This window comes from Anguilla anguilla, chromosome 1, assembly GCF_013347855.1.
Source record: "Anguilla anguilla isolate fAngAng1 chromosome 1, fAngAng1.pri, whole genome shotgun sequence".
Classification (NCBI taxonomy): Eukaryota; Metazoa; Chordata; class Actinopteri; order Anguilliformes; family Anguillidae; genus Anguilla; species Anguilla anguilla.
In genome coordinates, this window is record NC_049201.1 from 53,699,265 (window position 1) to 53,723,614 (window position 24,350).

The 24,350-nt window shown below is 44.9% G+C and overlaps 1 protein-coding gene across 2 annotated transcripts; it reads right to left on the reverse strand.

Annotated features, from left to right (window-relative positions):
• Window positions 1–2,301: 2,301 nt before the first annotated feature.
• Window positions 2,302–22,680, reverse strand: prdm1a (PR domain containing 1a, with ZNF domain). 2 transcript variants are annotated; one of them, XM_035395011.1, is made up of 7 exons: window positions 22,269–22,680; window positions 15,499–15,747; window positions 11,877–11,996; window positions 9,257–9,509; window positions 4,959–5,992; window positions 4,622–4,750; window positions 2,302–4,436 (listed from the first exon to the last, which is right to left on the reverse strand). In XM_035395011.1, exons 2-7 carry the CDS (start codon window positions 15,724–15,726, stop codon window positions 3,864–3,866), a joined length of 2,337 nt encoding a protein of 778 aa, XP_035250902.1. In that variant the 5' UTR covers window positions 15,727–15,747; window positions 22,269–22,680; the 3' UTR covers window positions 2,302–3,863. The 2 variants fall into 2 exon arrangements, with proteins under 2 accessions (XP_035250902.1, XP_035250892.1); XM_035395001.1 differs by lacking the exon at window positions 22,269–22,680 and adding an exon at window positions 17,675–18,088.
• Between the last annotated feature and the right edge of the window lie 1,670 nt (window positions 22,681–24,350).

A 24,350-nucleotide genomic window follows, 5' to 3' on the forward strand; every position in this document is an offset into this window, starting at 1 on the left:
TTGATTCCAGAATCAGTCTTTATAATGTTATTAACAAATATAATTTTTATAATCATTTCCGAATAACAAGGGAGCTATACATTGTTACCAAATCAATACAACGCTGCACATGTGCACCCTGGATATGTAAACGAAAGACCGGAAAGTTGCGATTTGCTCATTCAGACGGCTGTTTACATCTGACTGGAAAACAGAGGCCTATATTTGTCTAAATATCCCCAAACTTAAACTTTTTTTTTTTTTTTTTTTTACAGCTTTACTGAAATGGTTTGATTGCAAGGCTACATTTTGCATGTTCATAATTACTAGACATTTAGGCTATTAACACTCCCAGCTGTGAACTCAGAAATCACACCTAGATAAAATAATTTTTAAGTAGCCTACGCCCTTTCAAGATCTTTGTTAGATAATTCGCTAGTGATACAAAGGGGTTCATTTGATCTCAGGAACATTTGCAGCTATTACATTTAGAAGTAGCGTACTGCATTTCTAAGAAGAAAAACGCGCTTAGTATTTGGCTAACTGAAAATGCGCATCTGGAATTGAGCTCGTGTGAGCAAAGAAGAGTTAATAGAACATTTTAAAATTTTGAAGCCAACTAGTTACCTGATTGATGGCATTAATACAATTAATCTATTGCCATTCTATAGCATGAAGGTGAGTTAAATATTTTAATTCAAAGGCATTTTAGACCTAGGCTACTGCTTCAGATATGGTGGCTAACAACATTGGATTTACGACTAATAAATAGCCTACATTCGTCTAATTGTCACGAGTTATAGCCTGCCCGTTTAGATTAGCTATTATAGTTGGCTATTAATCGTTTTCATTGAGCCCCATTCGGATATTTCGAACGCGATGTTTGAATTGAAGGCGAGAAGGCCAATTGTTTATTTACATTTTTCTAGCCACCAATGGCAAATAGTTAGAATGTTCTTCAACCCTGAAACGAATAGGAGTAGGCTACCCCTGTACAACCTACATAAGGTGTTTTTAAATAGAAATTATAATTTGTTATTATTTTAGCTATCCTAAGCACGGGTTGCATGCACATCGACTTATTAGACCTAGGCTACTCTTAATAATTTATTTTAAAACGAAGTATTTTAGTTAAAGTTAATTAAGTAGGTTTATTTATTTGTTCTAGATTTTAGCTGTAGTGAGAGTGGAATAGCAGTATTTATTTCACGGTTATAACAGATATGATGCTAATTTAACTGATAATGTCTAACAGCCCTGATGGAAAAGTTTCTCCAAGCAATTAAGCGCACCGCTAGTGCACTGCTAACACCTGTGCAAAGCTTATAATAATTAGCTGCAGTTGTAATATTTGTTCCCCTTTACCAAGGAATTTGGGTGAACAACTTTGAGTAATTAGTTTCCTTATTCCGAGTGTTATTTCTACTGTAAACACGTCAATGGTGTGAGGGTCTGGCTCTTGACAGAATTTGACCCAAATTATCCAGCTACAGAAAAGCTGAGGGAAACCCGTCTCTCTTGTCGCCCACTCGATTGTAAAAATTACACAGCAATCTTTTCTGCTGTGACGTTTTCGGTATAAGTGGAACTTGCTGTGTCAATGTTGGACTGTTCAGTTTCCCGAGTACTAATAACCAGACTGTGGAAAGAGCGTGAGGCAACGATTTAAAAAGCGCTGAGAAAAAAAAAGTTTGGCAGCGAGGGCCACAGCAGGACTTTCGTTTTGACAAGGTTTATACGCTATAACAAGAGACCACGGAGCAAACCCTCGCATAGCCTATATGAAACTATACCGGGTGATTCAGCACCGGGGCGAGCACTGACAAGACAATCTGTTTCCATATCAGAATGTTGCTACATCATCATGTCCTAATTCCTCAATACTAATGAACGTTTTTCAGCTTCCGATTACTATTTAAATTTATTTTCGGGCTGTCAGGGGTGGTTAGTATTTCTCAATGTACACCCCCACACCCACACATACGTCAAAGACATGCCAAGAAAAGTACTACTTTATTTTCCATCTAAATTAAATGTAGCATATGGGCTGTCAACAGTCCTTCTGACTTTGTCCACAGCTTTTCACCATTTTGTCCCTTCATTTCTGTTCTCGTTGTGGTCATTTAGGGGCTTTGTCTTACGTTACAATTTACAAATAGTTTCTTCCCCAATATATTTACTTGGTTTTACTCAGCTTGGCTATTCAGCACCTCCCCACAACGAACAAAACCAGGGAATTTTCTTTGCACCAAAACCCTCTGACATTCACTTACGAGCACAATAACTGACACGGTAGGAAATAAACACAGACGAGTACACGGATAGAGCAATGAACATTTATATCATAATTTACATTTTGACATGTTGCACATAACTATGTAAACCGGCATGTAAACAAAAGAAAGAGTTTTTCCTTTAAAGACTGAAGTAGGTGAAACTTTGCAGGGGAAACTTTGGTCATTGTTCAGGTGGAAGCTCCACTGTACTGCTACATTCAGGGCGCCAACCCTCGGCCACAGACGCATTCGCCGTGGAGACGAGATCATCTTAAAGCTATTGCTGAATAGTCTCTTTGTCAAATCTGGTTTTAAAAAGCACCGGCAGTAAAGAGACAGAAATGCCAGTGCAGACGACCGCTTTGGTCTGTGCTATTCACGAGAGCGATGGGGGCAAATTCCAAAAAACAAACACGAAAACAAAAAGCTATAGGCTAAGAACAGATCACAGCTAATGAACCAACACTTCATTTATACATTAGACACACAATATTCCTCTTAGTTTCTTTTATTTTCATTGTAATTATTTTTTGGTGCTTGAAACAAAACCAAGTGAACTTTGGTAACTAGCCCTCAAATCCAAAAAAAGCTCTCTCTTTACGTTCAATAGTCTCCTTTTGGTATCGACAGCATATCAAAGATCACTTTTGCCTCTACAGATATACAGAGTATTCTCAGCTTCATAGCCGACGTGCTACATCTAAATGGATTTCTCCGGCTCTTTGGGCCGAGCTGAAAAATGGACTCTTTCAGTTCATTTTGGTTTTTCTTCTTCAAGTAGCAAAGCAATAAATATAACAGCCGCTCCCTCGTCTCTCCGGACACACACACACTGAGGTAACCGTTGTTGAAAAAAATATACAAAATGCCCTTTAGTTTTAGTTAAATTACCTAGAACTTAAACACAAGTACAGATACTGGGGGCGACAATGTGGAACAAAAACAAGTTTTTTTCTTTCTTTTTTACACTAATGATCCCATGGTTTAACATTTCAAATGTCGACCTTTGGCAACACAAAAGCAAGCCATTGATATTTCATACCTTATGTGAAAAAACAACCCTGAATACTGAATTATGCTGGCCTCTACTATACATTTAATTGTCTCGCTCTCTAATCTCAACCTAACAAGACAAGCACACACAAGAAGAAAAATATCTACAAAAGAATGGCCACATAGAAAAAGACAGAAATAAGAAAATATTCAATTACAATGAATTATCTGGTCATTGTAAACATTTCCATGTATTGCTTTTAGACTATTTAAACTAATTGCATAATAAATTAGGGAAAATATATAAGAATTGAACAAAAAAAAAACTGCAAATAATGACAACAAATACAACAATAATAATATTAATAATAATATTAAATCATGGGTACACGATTGTCTTTAACATAAGTGGAAAGAGGAGGAGACCATGAGTAGTCTGAAACAATGCCTTTCTTAGCCCTGAGTACAAAAGTCCCTGATGGAGGAGCCAAAGCCTTGTTACAATGACAAAAGAAACTATGTACACCTCTTGCCCCAGGCATCCTGGCGCTCATATACACAGTCACTTTCCATTTCACGGTTCCTTCAGTAAAAGCTGGGCGTTCGGGGTGAGGCTTATGCATCCATGGGTTCGTCGGATTCCTGTTTGACCTTGATGGGGAACAGAGGTAGAGGGCTACTGTGTCTCAGCTTGATGACGGAGGTCTCGCTGCCGGGCTCGTAGAGGCCGTAGCCCGCAGAGAGCAGCTCACCAGCGCTGCCGCCCTTGTGGTAGGAGGCCTTGAGGTCCATCTCCCGCCAGAGCATGTTGAGGATCTGCTTTTCCACCACCGTCTCCACGTCCACACTGTCCATCTCCTCGAGCCGGTCGGCGTTGTCGCTGAGGTCGAAGCGCTCGATCTCCTCGTTGACGCGGTTGAGGTCGCCGAGGGAGCGCACAGGAGGGGAGGGTGCGGCGGGGCAGTGGCCCTTCAGGTGGACCTTGAGGCTGCTCACGTGGATGTAGCAGCGGTGGCAGTGCAGGCACTTGTGTGGGCGATCACGCGTGTGCAAGCGCTTGTGCAGCTTGAGGTGCACAAACTGTGTAAACTTGGCCGGACACAGCTTGCACTGGTAGGGCTTCTCGCCCGAGTGCAGGCGCAGGTGAGTCTTCAGGTTGCTGGTGCTGCTGAATCGCTTGTGACACACCTGTGTGGAAGGGGAGAGTTCAAAGGTCAGATGCTGACAGCAGTCACGCCAACACAACATTACTCAGAGGCACTAATACTGAATTGACACAGATTTACATTGGGGAGCGACATAATTATTTTATATGTCAAACAGACAGGCTATCAGGTAGATAGACAAATAGGTGTGTGGGGCTGCCGTCTTACCTGGCACTCGTGTGGTTTTTCACCTGTGTGGACCAGATAATGTTTCTGCAGGTGGGCCAGCTGGGTGAAGCCCTTATTGCAGGTGTGACACTTGAAGGGCCTCTCTCCACTGTGAACACGCAAATGCACCTGAGAGCACAAGTTAGGGAAAAGAAAACAATTAGTTCCAGACAAATCCTAGTCAGTCTTAGTGCTTGAGTTTCAGTATGTTATTGTGCCAGAGGGCAACTGAGGGGGAATCATGTCCTTATTATGGTTCAGAAGGAAAAGAAACTTAAACATAATAGCTAAAATATTAGAGAACTGATTGGATAGGACAAGTTGCAAGGAACCTTACCTTCAGGTTTGAGAGCTGCCCGAAGGTCTTGTTGCAGACATTGCACTCGTACTTGATCTTGCCGTTCTGCTTCGTGAGTGGGTAGGGCAGCGTCTTGTAACCGGTGGTGCTGCTGCCACGCTTCATCTTGCTGAGGTTGATGGCCTCCTCATCGGCGCGGCCAACGGGCAGCAGAGCCGGGGTGGGCTTGGTGGGCATCCGTTCGGTGGAGGCGGCCGAGCCGGCGGTGGGCGAGCCGCTGCCGGGCCCGTGGGGGGCACTGTCCTTCAGGGAAGTGGCTGCTGAGAAGGCGCTGGTGGACGCCGGGAGCAGGAAGTCTCTGTGAGCGTTGTCAGGTGGCAGGAGAAGCCGTCGCCCTCCCTCGGGGGGTAGCATGCTGGTGGGGAGGGGCATGTGGGGGGGCAGCGCCCCTCCAGGGACCAAGTTGCTGTAAATGGGGTACATGCGGGGGAAGATGGAGCTCACGGGACCCCCGCTCAGCCCATTACAGCCCATGGGGTAGTGGGACAGGAGGTAGCGAGAATAGTGGGGACTGGGGTAGAACGCTGAGGGGAGGTGGGCGGGGGACGGGTAGTCGGGGTAGTGTCCCAGACCGCGGCGGTACAGCGCTGAGGGGAAGAAGCCCTCCTTGTGCTCGTGGGTGGAGGGTGTCGGGCCCTGCAGCCCGGGGCTGCTTTGAGGGCTGGTCTCCGGGCTGCTCCGGGCTGTGGGGCTGGGCGTGGCGGAGGACTGGCCAGGCGAGCGGGCGGGGTAGCTAGTGCGGTTCAGGCCAAATGCGGGGCTGGCCTTCAAGTACTCTTCGTTGATGTGGGGGCGGATGGGGTAGATGACGCGGGGGTTGAAGGTGCGCTCTGGACTGCACTTGCGGGACGGCGGGCTGTCCAGACACGTGGGGCGCGTGGGTAGGGGCCTGCTGGGCTCCTTGTGGGTTCCCTTGAGGATTTCGGAGACGCTGTGCTCCCTCTTTCCAGAGCTCTTCTCCCAGATCGGGGACACCTCAGAGGTCTGCTGCTTTACCTCCATCAAACTCTGCTCTGTGGAGAGAAAAAGACAAATCGTTACTCCCTCTGTTCCCTTAAAGCGGTGTACCCCTCCCTTTGTCTATCTGTAATGCGGTTCATTTGTGTCTGAAAGACAGACAGGAGAAGCATGGTTTATCTGACCGCAGCAAGCGAGCAAAGCAGCGAGGTCGCCTTTCCTTGCTACAGGAGAATAAGAGAGACTGAGTGCCGGGCGTTTCTGCAATGGCGACCGCTGTGACGAGACAGACCCCCGGCCAAACCGCAACGACTGCCTGTCCTTGCCAACTCAACCGCGAACTGTTGGCACAGCACTGAGCATCAGTGTGGAAAGGAACAGTGATCCATGTACTCACTACTACACACTGACACAGCACACTCCCACATAGATCATTGGACTCAGCAGAGGATTTCAACCCGTTTTTTATATTTTGGTGGCGTTTCCACAGTTTTCATGGTCGGTAAAAATGCTGACGAGGAGTTTGGCAAACAAAGAGCCTCTTTCTCCAGCCATCACAGACGTTTGAAAAAGTAGAGTAATGAAGTTTTCTAATTTGGGCGACAGTTTGATGAATCATTGTGAATAAGGACCTGGGGCCATGAAGGAAGTGAGGTCCGGTAGAGCCCCTGGGTGGGGGCAGGGGGAGGGGGGAGATATCACTAGGGTAGATAAGATCGAGAGGAGAAGGGGGGAGGTGGAGGGGGGTTAAGGGGCTGAGTGAACATTTCCTGCTGATAGTGGTCACAAAGCCTGGCCTGCCGACTCCCCCCCCCCACCCACCCACCCACCCACCCACCCAAATTTGGGCACCTCCTGACAAAGTAGCCAATGAAGACTATGTCCATCTCAGGGCCCTTTGTCCCAGCGTTTACACACCTCCTCCAGTAAGCGCTCGATCAATAACACACACTGTCACAGTGCTTTTCAAACAGAGGGCCACAGGTTTTTTTTTTTTTGAGCTGTCAGTCAAGTGGCATGACAGATCACACAAGTGTATGAAGGGAGCAAACGGTCACTCACATGAGCACAAGGGTCTCTTTCACAGTTTATCAAATGCACAGTAAATCCAACCTCTTTCTACTCTTGTATTGTTTTTTGGTTAATGGAGAGTGAAGCAGCTCCTTCCTTAGTGTTGTTGAAAACTTCTCTTTAATATCCTAGTAATGATAAAAGGTCAGGTTATCAAAAGTGCTCTTAGCTAGTGTGAGCTTAAAATTAAACTGTCATTGTACATTCAAATTAAACACACAGAAACGGTCCTTAGCTCTTGGATGCTATCATTCTAAATGGGGAAAATACAAATAACTATTTAGTGAGATATTTGTTTTAGTGAGGTATTTTCTTTTGAACCTTTAAAACAGTGGGTGGGAAGAATTAAAGTTCCTCTAAATTTCTGATCTGCCAGCATGCTGTAAGGTTTACCAGGTCTCCTTGCCATTTTGTGTACGGTGCCATGTCCTAAATCTACTATTGCTGCATCCTCAGTGCCCCCCCCACCCCCCTCCCCCCAGAAAAAAGCCTCTCCAAATGGGCCAGCAGTAGTGAGTAAACACTGAGCTTCCATCAGCCCCCCCATCGGCCTATCTGCTCCCCCACTGCCCCTGTGACAGGGCCCATCCCAAGCCTCCCAGAGAGCAGAGAGAAAACAAACAGCCAGCGATCACAGAGATATCAATCTGTCAGCGGGCTGGGCTGCCAGGAAGTTCAAGTAGTCAATGGAGGAGGCCTTTTTTGTTCCCTTTCTTTCTCTTTCAGTGCCAGATAAATTAGGGAGTCGTGCCAAAGAGCTGTCAGCAGCTCCAAGCTCACTCTGCTGCCAATGAGAGAGAGTGTGCATGTACGTGTAAATGTTTACGTGTATCTGAGTGAAATAGAATATGAATGGGACAGTGTATTTTTAACTGTAAGAGCCAGTGAGCATTAGTGTTTACAAATGAGAGGGGGAGTGAATATGCCTGAATGAAGGAATGCTACAGTAAGTAGTGAGATGTCATGTTTTCAATGTCTTTACAGCAACATGTTCAGACACAGGCCTACTTCCTTCACAGTAACGGATGACGGAAGCATTGTCAAAGTGAAGGCTGTTGAGATCAAGCTTTCAAAAGCGAAACTATCAAACTGTGACACCGGTCTGCACCCTCTGATTAATATTCCAGCCTTATGTGGGCGGCTCCAGTCACCTCCAGACATATGCATTACCCAGAATTCCCTGTGGTCATAATCTGCTGACTCACAACGGCTCCTGTCTCTAGGGGGCGGTGCTCTTGGTTCTTGTATGACTGGACCCGACTCTAGGGTGGGTGGTAAGTCCGATTCTACTGAACAACAAAAAGCTAACCACATGACATTAACATCTGTCCCCTGATCAACTATTCCAATGCTTGCAACAAGCAGCAAGATATTGTACTTTAAATGCACTTTAAGGTACCAGAGACAGGATTTGGAAACTGAGCTGACTTAACCACACCTTTGTTTTTATCAATATTGCAGTCTCTCTCTCTCTCTCTCTTTTACTCTTTCCCTCCCTCTCTTTCAGACAGAAATGCCCAGAGCTGTCATTTTTATTGCCTGTTAAGCAACCACAGATAGAACATGTCAGGGCACCTTTGCTTTTGAAAGGACATTTTTAAGTGCCTTTGACTGGCATTAAACCAGGACAGCACTGTGTAATTAAATACCATTACTTCCAGGTATGACCATGAGCCATCCGACCAAGAACAAGACGTTAAGAGAGAGTTCATCCTCTTTTGTCCCGTGGCGGAAAGACGAACATGTGCTTCTCAAAACCCCTATTTACCCGGTGATTAATTTGGATGGCGAGAACTCTCAGCCTTGAGCCATAGAACACAGGTTCACATAAAGCTCCCTCTGATGTAACCACTGGGAGAGAGAAAGAGCAGGAAATGTCTAGAGGAACTCCTGAGTTCTTTGAGCCAGTGAGCAACAAGGGGAAACAGGAAAAAGAAAATAATCTGCCGTTTTCCAAAAATAAGGCGGCTACTTATGGCACACGCATTAAGACATTTTATTTCCTTCATTGTGCTGAAAGGCCAGTGGGGCTACGAAAATGCATGTCATCTATAAGGTTTTTAACTGTTGCTTATCTGATTGTAGTTATTTTTAAATGTTGCATCTATTTAAAAAAAAAAAAATTATTTTCAAAACAGAATGCAACCGGCAGGCCAGAAAGAGCTGACCGTGGCCAGCGCGAGACCGAGTATTGGGTCAGGCCGGGTCAGGGTCAGGGTCAGGCGGGTGTTTTCAGGATCAGAACTTACTGAGTTTCTGCATCATGAGCTCTCCGGAGGGCGGGTAGTGCAGGCGCTCCGCGAACTCTGGGCAGTACCACACCAGAAGCTCCTGGTTTGCGGGGATGGGCTTGACGGTATAGAAGTAGATGTTCATGTCGTTCTGGCAGGCGGCCAGGTTCTGCTCCTGCTGCGAGTGGGCTGGGTTCACATAACGCATCCAGTTGCTCTTCTGCTCATTGAAGCCATCCACAAAATGGTGGAACTCCCCCTCCGAGTAGATCTGCAAGTGGGAAGACAGAAGGAAATTTTATTTTTAAAAGTTTATAAATTTAAAAAGTAATTCCAGGATTCAACGTACATTTTAAAAATATATTTTAAAATCTCCAAAAGAGAGCAATATTTGAAGTTGGATTATTTTTCTTTTGGTTTCAGCAGTTGCGATATTTTTGACGTCTGAAGCAAATCCATCACTGAGGCAAATTTCTTTTTCTTTCTTTCTTTCTCTCTTTCTTTCTTTCTTTCTTTCTTTCTTTTCTAACTGATGTTTTTTCCTTTCAGTTCTACAGCTCATGCCAGTACCTTGTCCGTTGTCTTAGCTTTGCATTGCCCGGAGGGTGACAGAGATCTTGAGCTGTATTGCAGTGGCAGCAGTCAGCTCTGAGCAGACGGACAGACAGACTTGTGTGGCTCGGCTCAGACAGACAAGTGGGAGTCACACACGCGCTCTTATAAAGTCACAAACTCTCGTCGAGAGTTGAGTCAACTCAGTCACAGCAACGTCACGGTCCCACATTTCATCTACAAAATGTTTTTTCTTTCTCTGTCTCCCAACCCCTGCATCGCTCTCACTCTCAGCAGTTTTGCTGACACGCTCAGATAAGGTCACACTTTAGCATATTTTCTGCAAGACCCACAGTCCTATGTGAGAGGGGGGTTCTGAGAGGATGATGAGAGTAACCGCTGATGGCTTAAGAGAAAGTGTGAGAGTATGTGCGGGTTTGGGTGTGTGTGTGCTTGTGCATGCGTATGTGAGCATATTTGTGTGTGTGTGTGTGCGTGTATCTGTGTGAGTGTGCACAGGTACATATGCGTTTTATTTCTGTGGATTACTACTGCATGTCTCCAAACAACCCTACCTCTGCAGAATGCCATATTAAAAACGACCCAAGAAGATGCGTTTCACTGAAGAAATGAGCTGAAAACATCTGTGAGCTTTCATATTTTTAAGAAACCTTTTCAGCTCGTTCTGAGACACTTCCTGTCAGAGGGGAAAGGGTCTGAAAGTCATGTGGTCTTTTCATAAAGTTGATAGGAACGTAACCTGTTCTTATGAGTATGGTGGTATTTAAGAGGGGTGAAGTATCGGGAGGTCACAGGTGGCGACACAGGTTCTGAAGGTAAGGGGGTGGATTGTTTTCGTAGGCGGGGGGATGGAGAAGGGTTTTTGTTTACTCTGAACCTGTCATTTCCAGGAACGATGACATCATTATCTGCTCACTGCACTGTAAAGGAGGGAGGTCCCTTTCTAAAGCTGTTTCAAAAGCTGCTCGTCTTTTTTTTTTTACTTTTCCACTTCACAATTTACTGTACTTTTTACCACATTTGCCACTCTTACTGAATTCAGGACTGATAAAACGTAATAAGGAAAGAAATATACACATCAGAGAAAAAAAAACAACTAAGCAGAATAAACGCAAGCTTTCCTCAACAGCAGAATAGACTACAAATTGTGCATTTTGTACGTGTGCATTTATAACTAATCTTACATTGATCATTTTTCTACCTATGCAACACAATGATACATAGCCTGACTGAATGTAAAACAAGATGAGTGTTCTCTCTCCTGAAATGATTTTGATTTGGGAATCACCTGAAATTCTCAAAGATTTCATAGTCACAAGCCAAATATTGCCTTGAATTCATAACAATGTTGTCACAATTTTATGTGTTACCAGGGACTAGTATGTGCGGATGGGAATAGAGGTTATTCTGTGCTGTGTCTCTGTCATGTGCTTGCTTAACCGCTCCTCTCTGCGCACATACCGATGCTGCGAGTTGGTGCCATCTGTGCTGCACCTTTGTGCTGCTTTTGTGACGGGTCTGTACTATCACTACTCTGCAGTTTCTCCCTAGCAACAGCTGGCAGGCAGAATGACTCTACCTGCGCCTCTGAGGCATTCCGTGGCTAAAACCCACTTCCTCGCTGAGTCACCGTGAGATGCTGCATCTTTACCGGCAACAAGGGGGCCCGGCGAGTCGGACACGTACGAGAGAGTGCCACTTCAGCGAACACCAAAGGTTAAAAAACAACAAAAAAAAAAACTCACTTTTTAATTCTAAACCAACCCTGTTCTAAAACAACCCTGACGCACACACATACATGCGCACACACACCATTCAGTCCTTCCACTTTGTGGTCTCCATCATTCAACAACAACTCAAACACAAACAGTTCCCAAAAGACTAGATGTTTACTCAGCAATTCTCCACCACTTGCACACAGCAGAGTGCTCACTCTGTTTCACAGGAATCTGACGGACAGCAATGATGTCACACAGGAAGTGACAGCAGTGGAACGAGAAATGACCAATGTTTTTTTTCCCCCCTCTTATTTCTTCTGCAAAAGGAACTCCAGAACTGAACTCACCCTCCAGAAGTACTTCCTGTTTGCGTCCTTGGGCACAGTTTCTGCAGTGTAGCTCTCACCCACAAGGGGGCCAAAGCGTGTCCCCTTAGGTATGTACTCTCTGCTCGCCACTCCAATCACCTACAAAAAGAGAAACAAAATATACTTCAAGGACAGCCCGCTGACACAGGGGGTTGTGCAAAGCAAATCCAAACTCTTAATTCAAATCAAACCCCCCCACCTCTAGCTTCAATCATCAAGCTGACAAGTAGTTTGGATAAGCAATTTAAATTCTTATCTCATGTTCACTTGCTGTGTCTGCCTTAGGTGCATTTTTCACAAAATGGAAGTCTCCAAAAATCAACTTTCAATCAGCATGTTATCCAAGTGCGAATGGATCTTTAAGTATTTTATTGAAATGCTTTTATGTGATGCTTTTTGACAATGTAACATACAATTTCATATAAACAGAATAACTACACATGAAATAAAGTACATGTACAGTACTTAGGGACAGTAATGTAGTGTAATGGTAAAGGAATTGGGCTTGTAATTCAAAGGTTGTGGGTTTTATTCTCAACTTGGTATCTACTGGTATGCAATTGAAAGTACCTCATCTTCACAGCTTCAGTAAATATCCAGCTGTATAAATGGCTTATATGTAAAAATGTAATCTGTGTGAGGCAATCTGGATAAGAGTCTGCTAAATGGCAAAACGTAAACTGTGTGAATACGGCAGCAGTCACTGTTCTTTCCTGAAGCACGTGATTATGACCAGTAACAACGGAATGTCAAATCCTTATCTTAAAATAATGAACCTTCGGTTTAGACTAATGAGCCCTCAGTGGGATGTAGACATCCCTAATACAACAGACCACCAAGGAAAGCCTTGCAACTATTCCAGTACTTATTTAGATCAGCGGTTAGGAATTATTTACTTTATCACTTCCTGTTATCTGTCCAGTTTTACATTGGAATCAGGAAGCGACTGTCATTACCATCAGAGCAATTCATATTGAACCTCAACTAACAGGTTTGTGATTTCAAGAAACCCTTCAGGCTCTAACAACAAACAGATCACAAAATGAGAGTGGAAAATCTTGATCTCTGTGCTTTATTCTTTGTATTTTATTAATTGGAAAGCACATCGATCATGTACTGAAAATTGCTACACGATACTACTACTACTTCTACTAATCATAAATAAATACATAAATAAATGTGTGAGGGCAAATTGTGAGAAATCCACAGATCCGGTTGTGTTTAGCTTTTTCCTGAAAGTCAAAAGCCAGCAGGTAGATGTAGTAAGAGGGTGGGATTGATTGAGGTGACAGGACTGTTCTGGATCAATGGTTACCCAAGAATCACCCCCCCCCCCCACTCCTCCCCCTTCCTGAACTGGATGCATCATTGGGCCCAGGTAAAGATTTTTGAGATAGAAGAGCCATCACTTTTCTTCCTCAGCCCCAGCCATCTGGAGGAGGTGTGTGTGTGCGGAGGGGGGTTAAGGCTTCTCTCACACTATCCTAAAACTTACTCGACTGACACCCTTTAAAATCAGAGGATCAGAGAGCACCCAAACTTAATTGGGGGAGCCCCTGTTCTGATGCCGCTAGGAGGACCTGGCCTTGGAGCCACATTACTGCGCAAATCACCCTGGGCCTGACCCCTGTCTTCACCCCTTTTTCATTATCTCTCCGTTTTGTTACTCAGCTAAAAGCTCCCTTTCTGGTCAGAGGGGTCACGTGTGACGATCAGAGTTCACGGCAGAAATGTCAGGAGGGCAGCATTACACAGGTGAGGTTTCCCGTCGGCGTGGGCTGTCAGTCCGTATCAGGACGACACGGCGCAGGGAGGGGCGGGAGCTCACGCTGACCTGACCTGCCCCCAGACGCACACTTCCCATATAAGAAAGGAAAATGTGAAATACCTTCTGAGGAGAAACAAACAGCTCCAATTACAGAGCTTTTTGTTTCTTTCAGACAAATGACTTCAAAGGAAGGCAAGTGTGTTTGAGTGTGCATTTGTGTGTGTGTGTGCGTGTGTGTGTGTGTGTGTGTGGTGGGGGGGCAGGCTGCTGATGTTTCTCCTGAAAACACAGGGAGCCATTATGGCACTGAAACACACTGTCTGAAGCGAGGATTACGCACCGCCTTTCCTAATCTCCTCAAAGTATCAACACCTGAGAAACCAGACTCAACTGCTGCGCTCCTCCCAGCAAAAGCTCAAGACTACCTCTTTATTCCCCCCGCAGATCACACGCAAAACACCCACTTTAAAGAGGCCAGGAAATCCCCCCTTTTGCAAAATCTATAGAACATGACGGGTTAAAAGATGTTTTGTAGATCAGTGGCACTTTTTTTGATAATTATTAACGCAGACTTACAATGGCATCTAAACAGGCTGTCAATACTCTTTGATCATCACCATCAGTGTTTTCGACTATTTGTTTTCCTCTTTCTTTCTTCCACCGACACTGTGGTGTTAAATATTTACTGAAGCACTATCTCTCGAGAAAAAGTGTAAGCACACTTACAACGTGATAAAACAACGGAATGATGAAAAAAGCCTTTTATAATCAATCCGCTCTGTTAATTGCCTGTGTTTGTAATCAGGTGAAACACAATAAGATTCGTGATTCAGGCCTGCTCTGCTAAATCCCATCATGCTCTGCCCCAGGTCCTGGTTTATGCACTGATTTTTTATTTACACTTCTGTAAATGCAGCAAGTTCATATTTACATGGCTGTTTGTTCCCTTTCTAGAGGAAAGGGGGGAAAGGTGGAAGTAGACAGCCATTTTTCTCTCTGTCTCCTGCTGAGTGTCTGGACAAACACAGTTTACTGTGCAGTGTCTTTGTTTCCCTCATGCAGACTGTGGAGTGGTTTGGCTATTTCCTGCATGTCACAGAATGGAAATGGGAAGATTTTGCTGTGGCTGGAGTACCTAACACACCCTACACACACACACACACACAAATGCACATATAAATAAACATATGCACACACACAGGTGTTTTTTAATCATTGTTAAAAATGCAGTTGACAGCGCAGATAAAGGAGATTCATCACAGCCTTTCTGCACTGTGACAGGGGCCTCTGTGGCACAGCATTGTATAAACTTGTGCAACACCACCCTGACAGGGAGGGGAAAACAAAACTGTGTGTGACCCCTCCACCCAAAAAATTCTGAACGGCAGGAGAGCGGCCTGATTCCCCCCTTTTCACTGCTCTCGCCTGCAGCTGAGACCACTGATCAGAGTTCTCTGCTCTTCAGCAGAAAATGAGGCTGTTCATTTTTTTTTTTATTATTATTTTTTTAACATGAATCAAGGTGAAAATCTCTGAGAAGCCTGCAGATCCCTTAAAAGTCTTCTCTGTCTGCATTACAGAGCAGTTAGGAAAGGGACAGCAACTTAGACCGCAGCTCAGGGACAAAGTACATCTGCACACAATTCTAGACCCTTTTGCACACAGCCCTCCACAGTGGTCCACACAGGTTAAAAAAGCCAAACAACTGAAATTCTATGGTCTTTGTCACATACTCCCCTCTTTTTTCTAAATTATAAACAGGGCTAGCCGAGCCCGTCTTTGTGTGCAGAGAAACAGAGAGAGAGGGAGAGAGACCGTGAGTCAGTGGCCTACCTCTTTGGAGCTGGGATGGTGTTTGAAGAGGAGGTTCCGGGGGAGCGAGGCTTCCGCCCGGGTCAGCTCAGAGCTCTCAGAGCCTCCCTCCAGCGGATGGTCCTTAACAGTGTAGGTGCACTTCTTCTCAAACTCTGCCTCCGTCCACTGGGTCATGTCTGCGTCCTCTACGTCCATTTTCACTGCAATGTGTTCAGCGGTATGGGGGGCCCCCTCTGTGGTCAACATGACTGTGCTATGCTGGGAGGCCTGAGAAATAGAGAGAGTGATAGGCAGAGAGGGAGAAAGAGATGGGTTGAGAGGGGGTAAGAGGGAAAGAGAGAGATTTTATCACCATTAGACCCCAGTCTGTGGTTTCCTCTGAGACACTGACTAATCGGACAGTCTGCTTCGCTTCAGGACAGGGATAAGGGACGGGGATAGGGGCAAGTCAGATTCACATCCCAAGGGGCGACTGGAGGGAGTTCACACTCTCCCAAAACAAAGGAATGCCCTCTCAAGAGTAGTCAGGTGAAAGTCTCCAACAGACTGTACAGTCTTTCAGTATGGTCCAACCACCGCATGTGCCAGAGACAGCAATGATAAAACATCTTGTAAAAATGCACGCACGCAAGCACTTGCACATATACACACATGCAACATTTTTTAATCAGTTATTCCTCAGGGAGGCAAAACTATTCTGGTCGCAGCATGGGAAATGAGCTCTACCCAATGATTAGCGTGTGACATGTTTGGCCAGTTCTTGGTCCTCCAGTCCTTTTTCAGGAGGGGAACTGGTTGCGTATGTAAAGTCCATGACCCAAGGCGAAATAAACCATGCAGAACAAAAACAACAACAAACAACAGCCAATTGGGCTCCTGCGTCTGAAAAAGTCAAATCCGCTGTGGAGCGTGAGTGTGCGGCAGGCGGGCTAGCGGACGGGGGGGGGGGGGGTTGGTCAGTGTCAGCGGGGTCACGGCTGCGGCGGGTCCTGCTCTCCTCGCCCCACTCCGGGAGGGGGTGGAAAACGGTGTCATAAACAGGGGAAGGATTAGGAAGGAAGCGCCGTCTGCTTCTGAATGGAGCTAAATTTGGAAGCAGCGTGGCGGTCGGGCCGGAACCGGCAAACTATCCCAAAGCAGATCGGAGGGCCGGCGCGGAGGGGAGGGGGGTTCCCAACTTTCCCACCAAGGACTGCAGTGGCACAAACAAGCTTCAAACACCAGCCGCCCCCACTCCCCCCTCCTGCCCCCCCCCCCCCCCCCCCCCCCCCCCGCCGCCACCCACACAACATCCTCAAATGTCCCAAACAGCACCAGCGGGCAGCGGCGGCGAGAGCGTCATCCCAGCGGCAAGCAAGCCTTCACCAGGAGACCGCCAATCCGAACCAGCACCGGTGAATCCGCCGGGCTTCCTCTGCTCGCGCTCGAACCCAGGCCCCGGCCCGGGCTGAGCGAGTTCTAATGAACGCAAGGCACACTTTGCCTTCCTGAGGCTGCCCTCACAGGGAGTGGGATGAGAACGCAGCTTCCACAGCATAACAACTCAACCGTTGTTCATGACGCCTGGTCATCCGAAAGTTTGGAGAAAACGCACAACAAAAATTTGACCCTTTCCCAGAGATCAGAACATAATCCTAACAATCCGACGTGAACCACACAAAGTCACCATTTAGGTTACATGGGAAAAAAAAAAAGTATCTAACCAGCAAAGAGTCGTTTTTCTTCAGTATGAAAAAAATGTAAACCATATGACAGCTGTGAGAGACAATGAAACTAATACTGAAACTACACTCTGAAAAAAGTCACCAACTGATTTAAAGGTCTTCGGGTCAACTTCACACACAACAAAAGTCATTTTAAAATGATAAAATGAAGACTGAAGACTTGAAATTACAAAATACAAAAGCTAAAAAATTACACAAATCCCTAAATAAGAATCACTTTTTTTCTGAAGAGAGGAAAAATGAAAAGAAAACTTCAGAAAAGTTTAAGAAAAAAATTAATTCAGATGAAAAATAAGATTAGATTTTCCAAAGACAACTTTAAAAATATAAAAAGAAAAATCTGAATGAGCATACTGATAGAAAGTCATAATTTGTTGTGAAACCGCATAAAAATCACACATAACAAACTATGTATGAAAATTAAATAAATGTTTAAAAAAAAAAGTGGAGAGAAAACCAATGTTACTTACTGGGACGCCCAGAGCTGAGCCACACATAGGGCAGAGTGTGTGTGATCTCTCTTCTGCGTACGTGTGTGTGTGTGTGTGTGCGTGGGACAGGTGCTGAACTCCCTCCCTCTCTTTCTTTCTTGCCTGCCTGCTTGCTGCTGGAGTGAGGGTGTGTGCGACTGCTCTTCTGAGTGACTGACTGCCTGAATGAATGGTTCACTCACTTGTTGAGGACTAAGTGTGTGCCTGATCCCTCCCTCCTTCCCCTCCCTCTCTCCCTGACTCCTCCCCTCAGGAAAGTGAGAACAAGTCTCCCTGCCATAGTTTTAGTCACCTCCCTGGCAGCGCATAGCAACTCAAAGGAAGCACCGGAGTGCTTTCACCTGAACGTCTTCTGTCATAGCTGCAAACGCACACGCAAATACACATGCACACAAAATTAAATGTCAATAAATGCATGTATCAATTACCCCTCTGTGTTTGAGACTGGTTGTAATCCTATTTTATTGACAGACAGTTCCCCTGAGATAGGGGGTTGTTTTTTGTGTGTGTGAGGGGGGGTTCAGTGACGATCATACTTCCTCTCCAGCTCTTGCTGGGTAGCTGAAGGACATCCTGTCCTGTGACGCATGATTGTTTACTGAGTGGAGAGAGCTGCAGAAGACGTTCCTGTTTCTCAGACTCAAAACACCCCCCCCCCCAACCTAACTCCTCCAGGAGGCGCTACTGTGCTCGTTTCCACCCGTCTTTCTGTCCTCCCCAACACACCCCACATCCACTCACTCGTTCCTTACAGGGTACCTGGCTGTCACATATAGAGATATAAAGATCACATTCCACAAACTCAGACCAGCAGCATCCATTAGGAACAACACAACCTGTTAGAAAAGTGCACTGGAACCAACAAGTACCAGAACACACCAACTCTTCTTTACCTCCTCACTCTCTTTCTTTATGCCTCTCTCCCTGACATTTATCTGCCCATCTCCCCCTCTCCGCTATGGCAATGAACAGATGCACCCTGTCGGTTCACAGCAGTGCTTTGCAGGGAGGGACTGAACCCAACAAGGGAGAGTAAATAAGAAATAAAGGGGGGAAGAAAATGAGCAGCGAGGGTTGGGAGGAATGGGGGGGGGGGGGACTAAGGAGGACTGCAGGCTTCTCCCCCCTTCCTTCCCCTCATCAGTGACAGAGCGTTGACCACATCACTCGCTGCCTCACTGGCAATTACTTCCTGCCAGCGGACGCCACGTCCTGCCGAGGGCTCCCAGACCCCCCCGCCCCTCCCCTGTCTGCCCGCCCCCGTCCCCTTCTGCGACGGGCCACCAGCATTTGGCCTTCAGTTTCTGCTGAGGCACATGGCGAAACGGAGGCTGACATGAAAAAATCAACTAAAACAATTAGAATCTAACGTTCAATAGCTTCCCTTTGAGGCTAACATGTGGGTCAGGCTCTAGGACTCACAAGCTGAGAACAATCTCCATGAACGCTCCCCCCCCACCCACAATTAAATTCACCCCACCACCACCACAACCATCACCAGCCTTAAAACTAAAAAACTGCCCCGTTCTTGGGCTGGTCTCACCCCTCCAGGGCTCCTGTTTGCTAACTCACTCAATAAAGGGCGGGTGGGGGGGCAGAAGGGTGGCTCTGGAGTGAAATTTGAATTGCTTTTCTTTGTTTATGCTGAGGGGTTTAATACGGCTGGCGTGCCTGGGGGAGAACCCCTGCTGCTTTGTTAGTTTTTTTTAGAGGGCTTCTATCTGTCCGTACCTGCTATACTTCACTCATTGAACATGTTGCAGAACACATGACGAGAGAAAGAGAGAGAGAGGACCATGGCAGAGGATGAGCTGAACAGTGCAAGCGAGAGGGAGAAAGAGGAACAGGAGGGAGGGATGAGATGAAAGAATTAATATGGACAAGGAAAACTGAACCAAAGGGCTTTTTTCTGATAACAAACACTTAGTGGCCCATAGAGAAAAATATTATCAGTCAGCATTAAACCCTGAATCGTTCATAAGGAAAATGTGTTCTGATGAAACTTCCTGGTGCTGATCCAGGAGGGTGATTTTATTTTACTGTAATCTTGACCCTTGACTATTATGACACAGAGTACTGAAATGGATGAGTGTGTTCATCCTCACTATCATTCAGGAGCCAAGGAGGACTAGTACTGGGTTTTTCAAGGAGTTCAAATAGGTTCTGGTAAAAAGGCTAAAATAAGAAACCTCACATTCTGTCAGGGCTTTCCTCAGTGGCCTGGGGGCCAAAGGGGGGGCATGTGTGAGTTTGGGGGGGGGGGGGGGGGGGTTGGGAGGAGGGGTTCAGCCATTGTTCTGGAAAGGGATAATCCCACAATGGAGGAGCCATTAGGAACATTATGGAGGGTAGACTTAGCCATGATCTCCCTGCTTGGCTCAGATGGGGGGAGAGGGGAATGATTGGGGGGGTGTACGCATGGCATGGCGTCAGGAGCGCCCTCTTGCCACGTGTAGCGTAAGAGGGCAAGGCTGCGCCACTCCTAATCCTGCCAATCCGACCTACTTCCCCCAACAATCTTTACACCCAGGTTCCTCCAAGGCCATCTGGAGGGGCTGTGTGTCTCAGTACAGGGGGCCTGGGAGGGGGGTCTGGGGGACCCGATCAATACTGTGCCCAGACAGCCACCCTTAAGCCCTAGTAAGAGCTAATCATGCTCACTTTGACACACCAGTGATTAAATTGTACTTTTCATTAAGGGGCAAGCAAGGGCCACTGCGTCTTACACACAATCATACGCTGTGTGTGTTGTGCACATACTCTCACACATCCATTGTTCCACTGATGGATTAACACCAGTTGTCAATTTGTTGAAACATGCATATAAAAAATAAATGTGTGTGTGTGCACGTATGGCTGTGTACACACACGCGCACACTTGCAGTGTTCGGAGAAAAAATGGTAGGTGAGAAGAGAACATTTTTAAAGAGATATTTTAAGAAAGCAAGAAAGAAAGAAAGAAATAATTCTCTCCCCTGAGAAAAGCACAACCAGGTTCCTGAAACTGAGAGAGTCTGAGTCGAAACAGCCAGTTGTGGCATGAAAAAGTTACTAAATAACTAAATCGCGATTGCAACCGTCAGCCTTCTTAACATCTACCGAAACTGCATCCTCGCCGCAACGTATGAAAGCAAGGGATGTTTGATTTCACGTGCCCGCATAAATCAAGTGACAGATAAACCGATATGTTTTTTTTCCAGAATGCGCCATGCATCAAGTAAAAGTTTATAAATTTACACGTTCGTCTTCCAGTAAATAACCCGAACGTGTTATTAGTCACTGGCCGAGGGCGTCACATGCCTTTTTTGTGCAACAGTGAAGTCATGCGGCGATCAACAAATGATGAACACCTTGTACAAGAAAGCAAAACGGTGTCATTGCTTTCCATCACGACTAAGGCATACAGCAAAAAACTTACTCTTGATATCGCAAAATAAATGTTACGTAGCCTATGCGTTTCTTAGAACGTCCTAAATTATTTAGAAGTTGTCAAGAGACAAAAAATAGGACACTGAATGTGAAGAAACCGTATACCCCCCTCCCTTTGACAGCTGTAGTCTGAAATAATGTTATTGTAGATGTCAAGTTGGGGTATGTGTTACATTGCACAGATATAAAGGAACCTGCGAGCGTGGATCATATTCTCTCTCAGCGCGTGTTAGGGCTAAAGCGCACACACGCTAAACTGAACGCAGCGGGGGCTCAACCGATAAAACGGTGTCAACCCCAAAGCATTCTGACCACCCCGGGACAAGAGAGCGAGAGAGCGTGCGTGTGTGTGATTGAATTAGGTTGCGGAATAATCTGATACGAAGTAGTGTGAATGTGAAGGAGCGAAACGAGACGAGCAGGTCACATATCAATTTTAGATTAGTTGGCAGTAGTTTCGACCGGTGGAAATAGTCTACATTTCCAAGAAAATCTTGGAAAACAACTTCGTTAGACACATCCCGGACTACGTTTAATACCCTATAGTGAAAGTAGCATGGTGGCAAGACATAAGGTGGACTACATATATAGGCTAGTTTAGTGCAAGCAAAGGTGAAGATTAGTTTCTCTCATCTCATATCGTGCAATTTTAAAATGAACTCTTATCGCATTTGTGTATGAATTAGTTTAGACAATTCAGCAGGTTTTATCAGTTTCTATGCAGAGTTAGCTGCTTTTGACAAATTATTAGCTTTAGTCTAACTATTAACAGGCATACTTTCCGAAAACAAGAACACAGTCTAAACTAAAACTTTAGTTTTAAAACTCAAATTCTAGTTCTAAAATGTTATAAATAGTCTGCCGGCACGTTTAATGAATTCCCAAGCAACACACACACATTGCAATAGACAAAGTGGGGAAAAAACTATTTAGCATAGAACTTTATTCGTTCAGAGTATGCAATTTGGATATGAATAAACGAGAAATCGTCGTTGATTTGACAGCATTTCCAGCAGGCCTGTATGTGCTGTGTAAATATATACATTAGCCTAATAGAATATAATTTCGAAAACTGTAAACCAGATCATATAGGCTACGTATAGATCCGTCGCTATCACAATACAAGCAAGACGTGTGTTCTTACCTGTTCGCGTTTCCATTAATCTCTTCCCGTTGAAGGGTGGCTCTGGTATCCCAATTTTAGCTCCTACGTGACTGTCTTACTTTGTAGTCCGAGTGTACTGAAGTCTGTTAAGATAGGACTTTACTGTTTCCATAGCCTATACAAAGCGCGTCCCCCTCCCTCCTGTCCTGACAGCTCCACCCAAAACCGTAATTAGGCTTAACACGAGCAATTAACAAAACAAACTCCTCTGAGCTGACTCTCTCGATAACTCTGACGGACTAATTGTCAAAAAAAATCCCTATTCTACTTTGCAGACTGCGTGAACTTAATTAACACATTTCGTTTCATGGTGCCAAAGTTACAAAACTCTTCATAATCGTTGCCACCCGCTGACAAACGGATTGTTGAACTTGGCATCGCTGAAAATTCTCTGTTGAGTTCATTAGTTTCTCATTGTATTTTAAATGTTAGCCTGACTTCGAAGTAGCCTAATTATGAATTAACGTGCGAGGGAAAGAAGCGCTGGGCAAAGCCAGTCTCTGTTGATTAGACCAATTCTAATGAGAAGAATTTCGACAAAATGAAAGGAAAGTGAATTTCTCGGAAATTCGTTGTAAATTCAATTAACTAATTAGATTAGTTGTGTTTATAAACGAAATTAGTATATATTTATACAAAATTTATCGCAGTACAATTTTTCCAAATCCTCTGAAAAAAATAATAATAAGAAGAAAAAAGTTTCATCCACTGCTTAAAGGATAACGTAGGCTACTGGGCGTTTTCATCCGGTGTAGCCTACTATATTTTGTTTAATTTTTATTTTTAGAAGTGTAAAATGTAGCTATAATTTGAATTAATTATTTTGGACAAGCTGATGCATGTTAATAGCATTAGCCTATAATAAAGTTTATGGACATTTGAAGGTATCGTTATTTATGTGCCCATGTAAACTATTAATTTATGTTTCACAAATTATGTCTATTATTGTTAAACGTTTTATGCGTTGCATATTAATTTGATAGAAGAGAAAATGCTATTTTTTAGAATTGAGTTTAGCTGAAAATGATCGAAATAACTGGAAAAGTCAATAAAACAATGTATCTGAAATAGATCTCATTATTATTTCCCCCCAAATTTTTTGTGTTAGTTTTGCACAACTGCCGTTCTCCCTTTTCATTCTTTGAGGTAATAAATAGTAGGCTAATTAGCGCTGTTTTGCTTAGGTGCAAACAGGTATGGAGTTTTAAGCAAATGATTAAACCTTGGACCGGAAGCTATAATACATAGGTGCCGCTTCGGCGACATTGTATGTAATCCAGTTGCTCATTCGAACGTTTCATTTTGCAAGTCATATTAGCACAGCTCAGAATTTTTATGTATCGTGATGCCTGTGTCATAGTAATAGAGAAACTTGAAATGACGGCTCAGTCGTGGTTGAAAAAGAAATATTAACCCGGAGTCACTTGCAAGTCTCTAATTCCTATTTCGCTTTCCAGATAGCCTACACCTTGTACTATATGCGGTGTTGACATGTACGAATTAATTCAGGTTTTATTTAAGAAGTATATATACACATTTAACAGCGTTTTTAATGAATTCAGTGTTCATTCCGAATTTGGTGTTGGTACCTTAAGATGCCGAATGAATTAATTTTTAGATGGAGTGTAAGCGAAGGTGTAAGCGAAGATGAACACATTACTGTTACGGGTGAGATAGATATGCTGTGGGACAGCTGGTTGATTCTCCAGCGCCTCTGTCTCGTGTTTAATGAAGGCGCACTCCGCTGTATTTCCCAGCATGCCTTCGCACCATTCAGCAGGCTGGCTGCCAGGCCTCTGTAGGAGGATAATAACGTCCACATAACCCCACTTCCGCTCTGCCTTTTGTTTCAGATCTTTACACGAAACAGACGCTGTCTTCCGTTCACCCCCCTCCTCACATCCACATCCACACACACACACAAACACACAGGCATAAGTCACAGGACTCTCATCATCAAAGCCATGAAAGTGTGTGTGGGATATGAGTCGAGACTGAGCCACCCTGTGTGCCTATCCTCACCACCATGATCGCCACCACACCATGGCAGCTGAGGAACAG

Coding starts and splice junctions, on each gene's coding strand:
- prdm1a (XM_035395001.1), bottom strand. CDS start 17,701: ATGTGTGGCTCAGCTCTGGGCGTCCCA. Junction 11,997..15,498: donor ACCATCCCAGCTCCAAAGAG/GTAGGCCACTGA, acceptor CTCTTTTTGTAG/GTGATTGGAGTGGCGAGCAG. Junction 4,751..4,958: donor GGCAGCTCTCAAACCTGAAG/GTAAGGTTCCTT, acceptor TTGTGCTCTCAG/GTGCATTTGCGTGTTCACAG.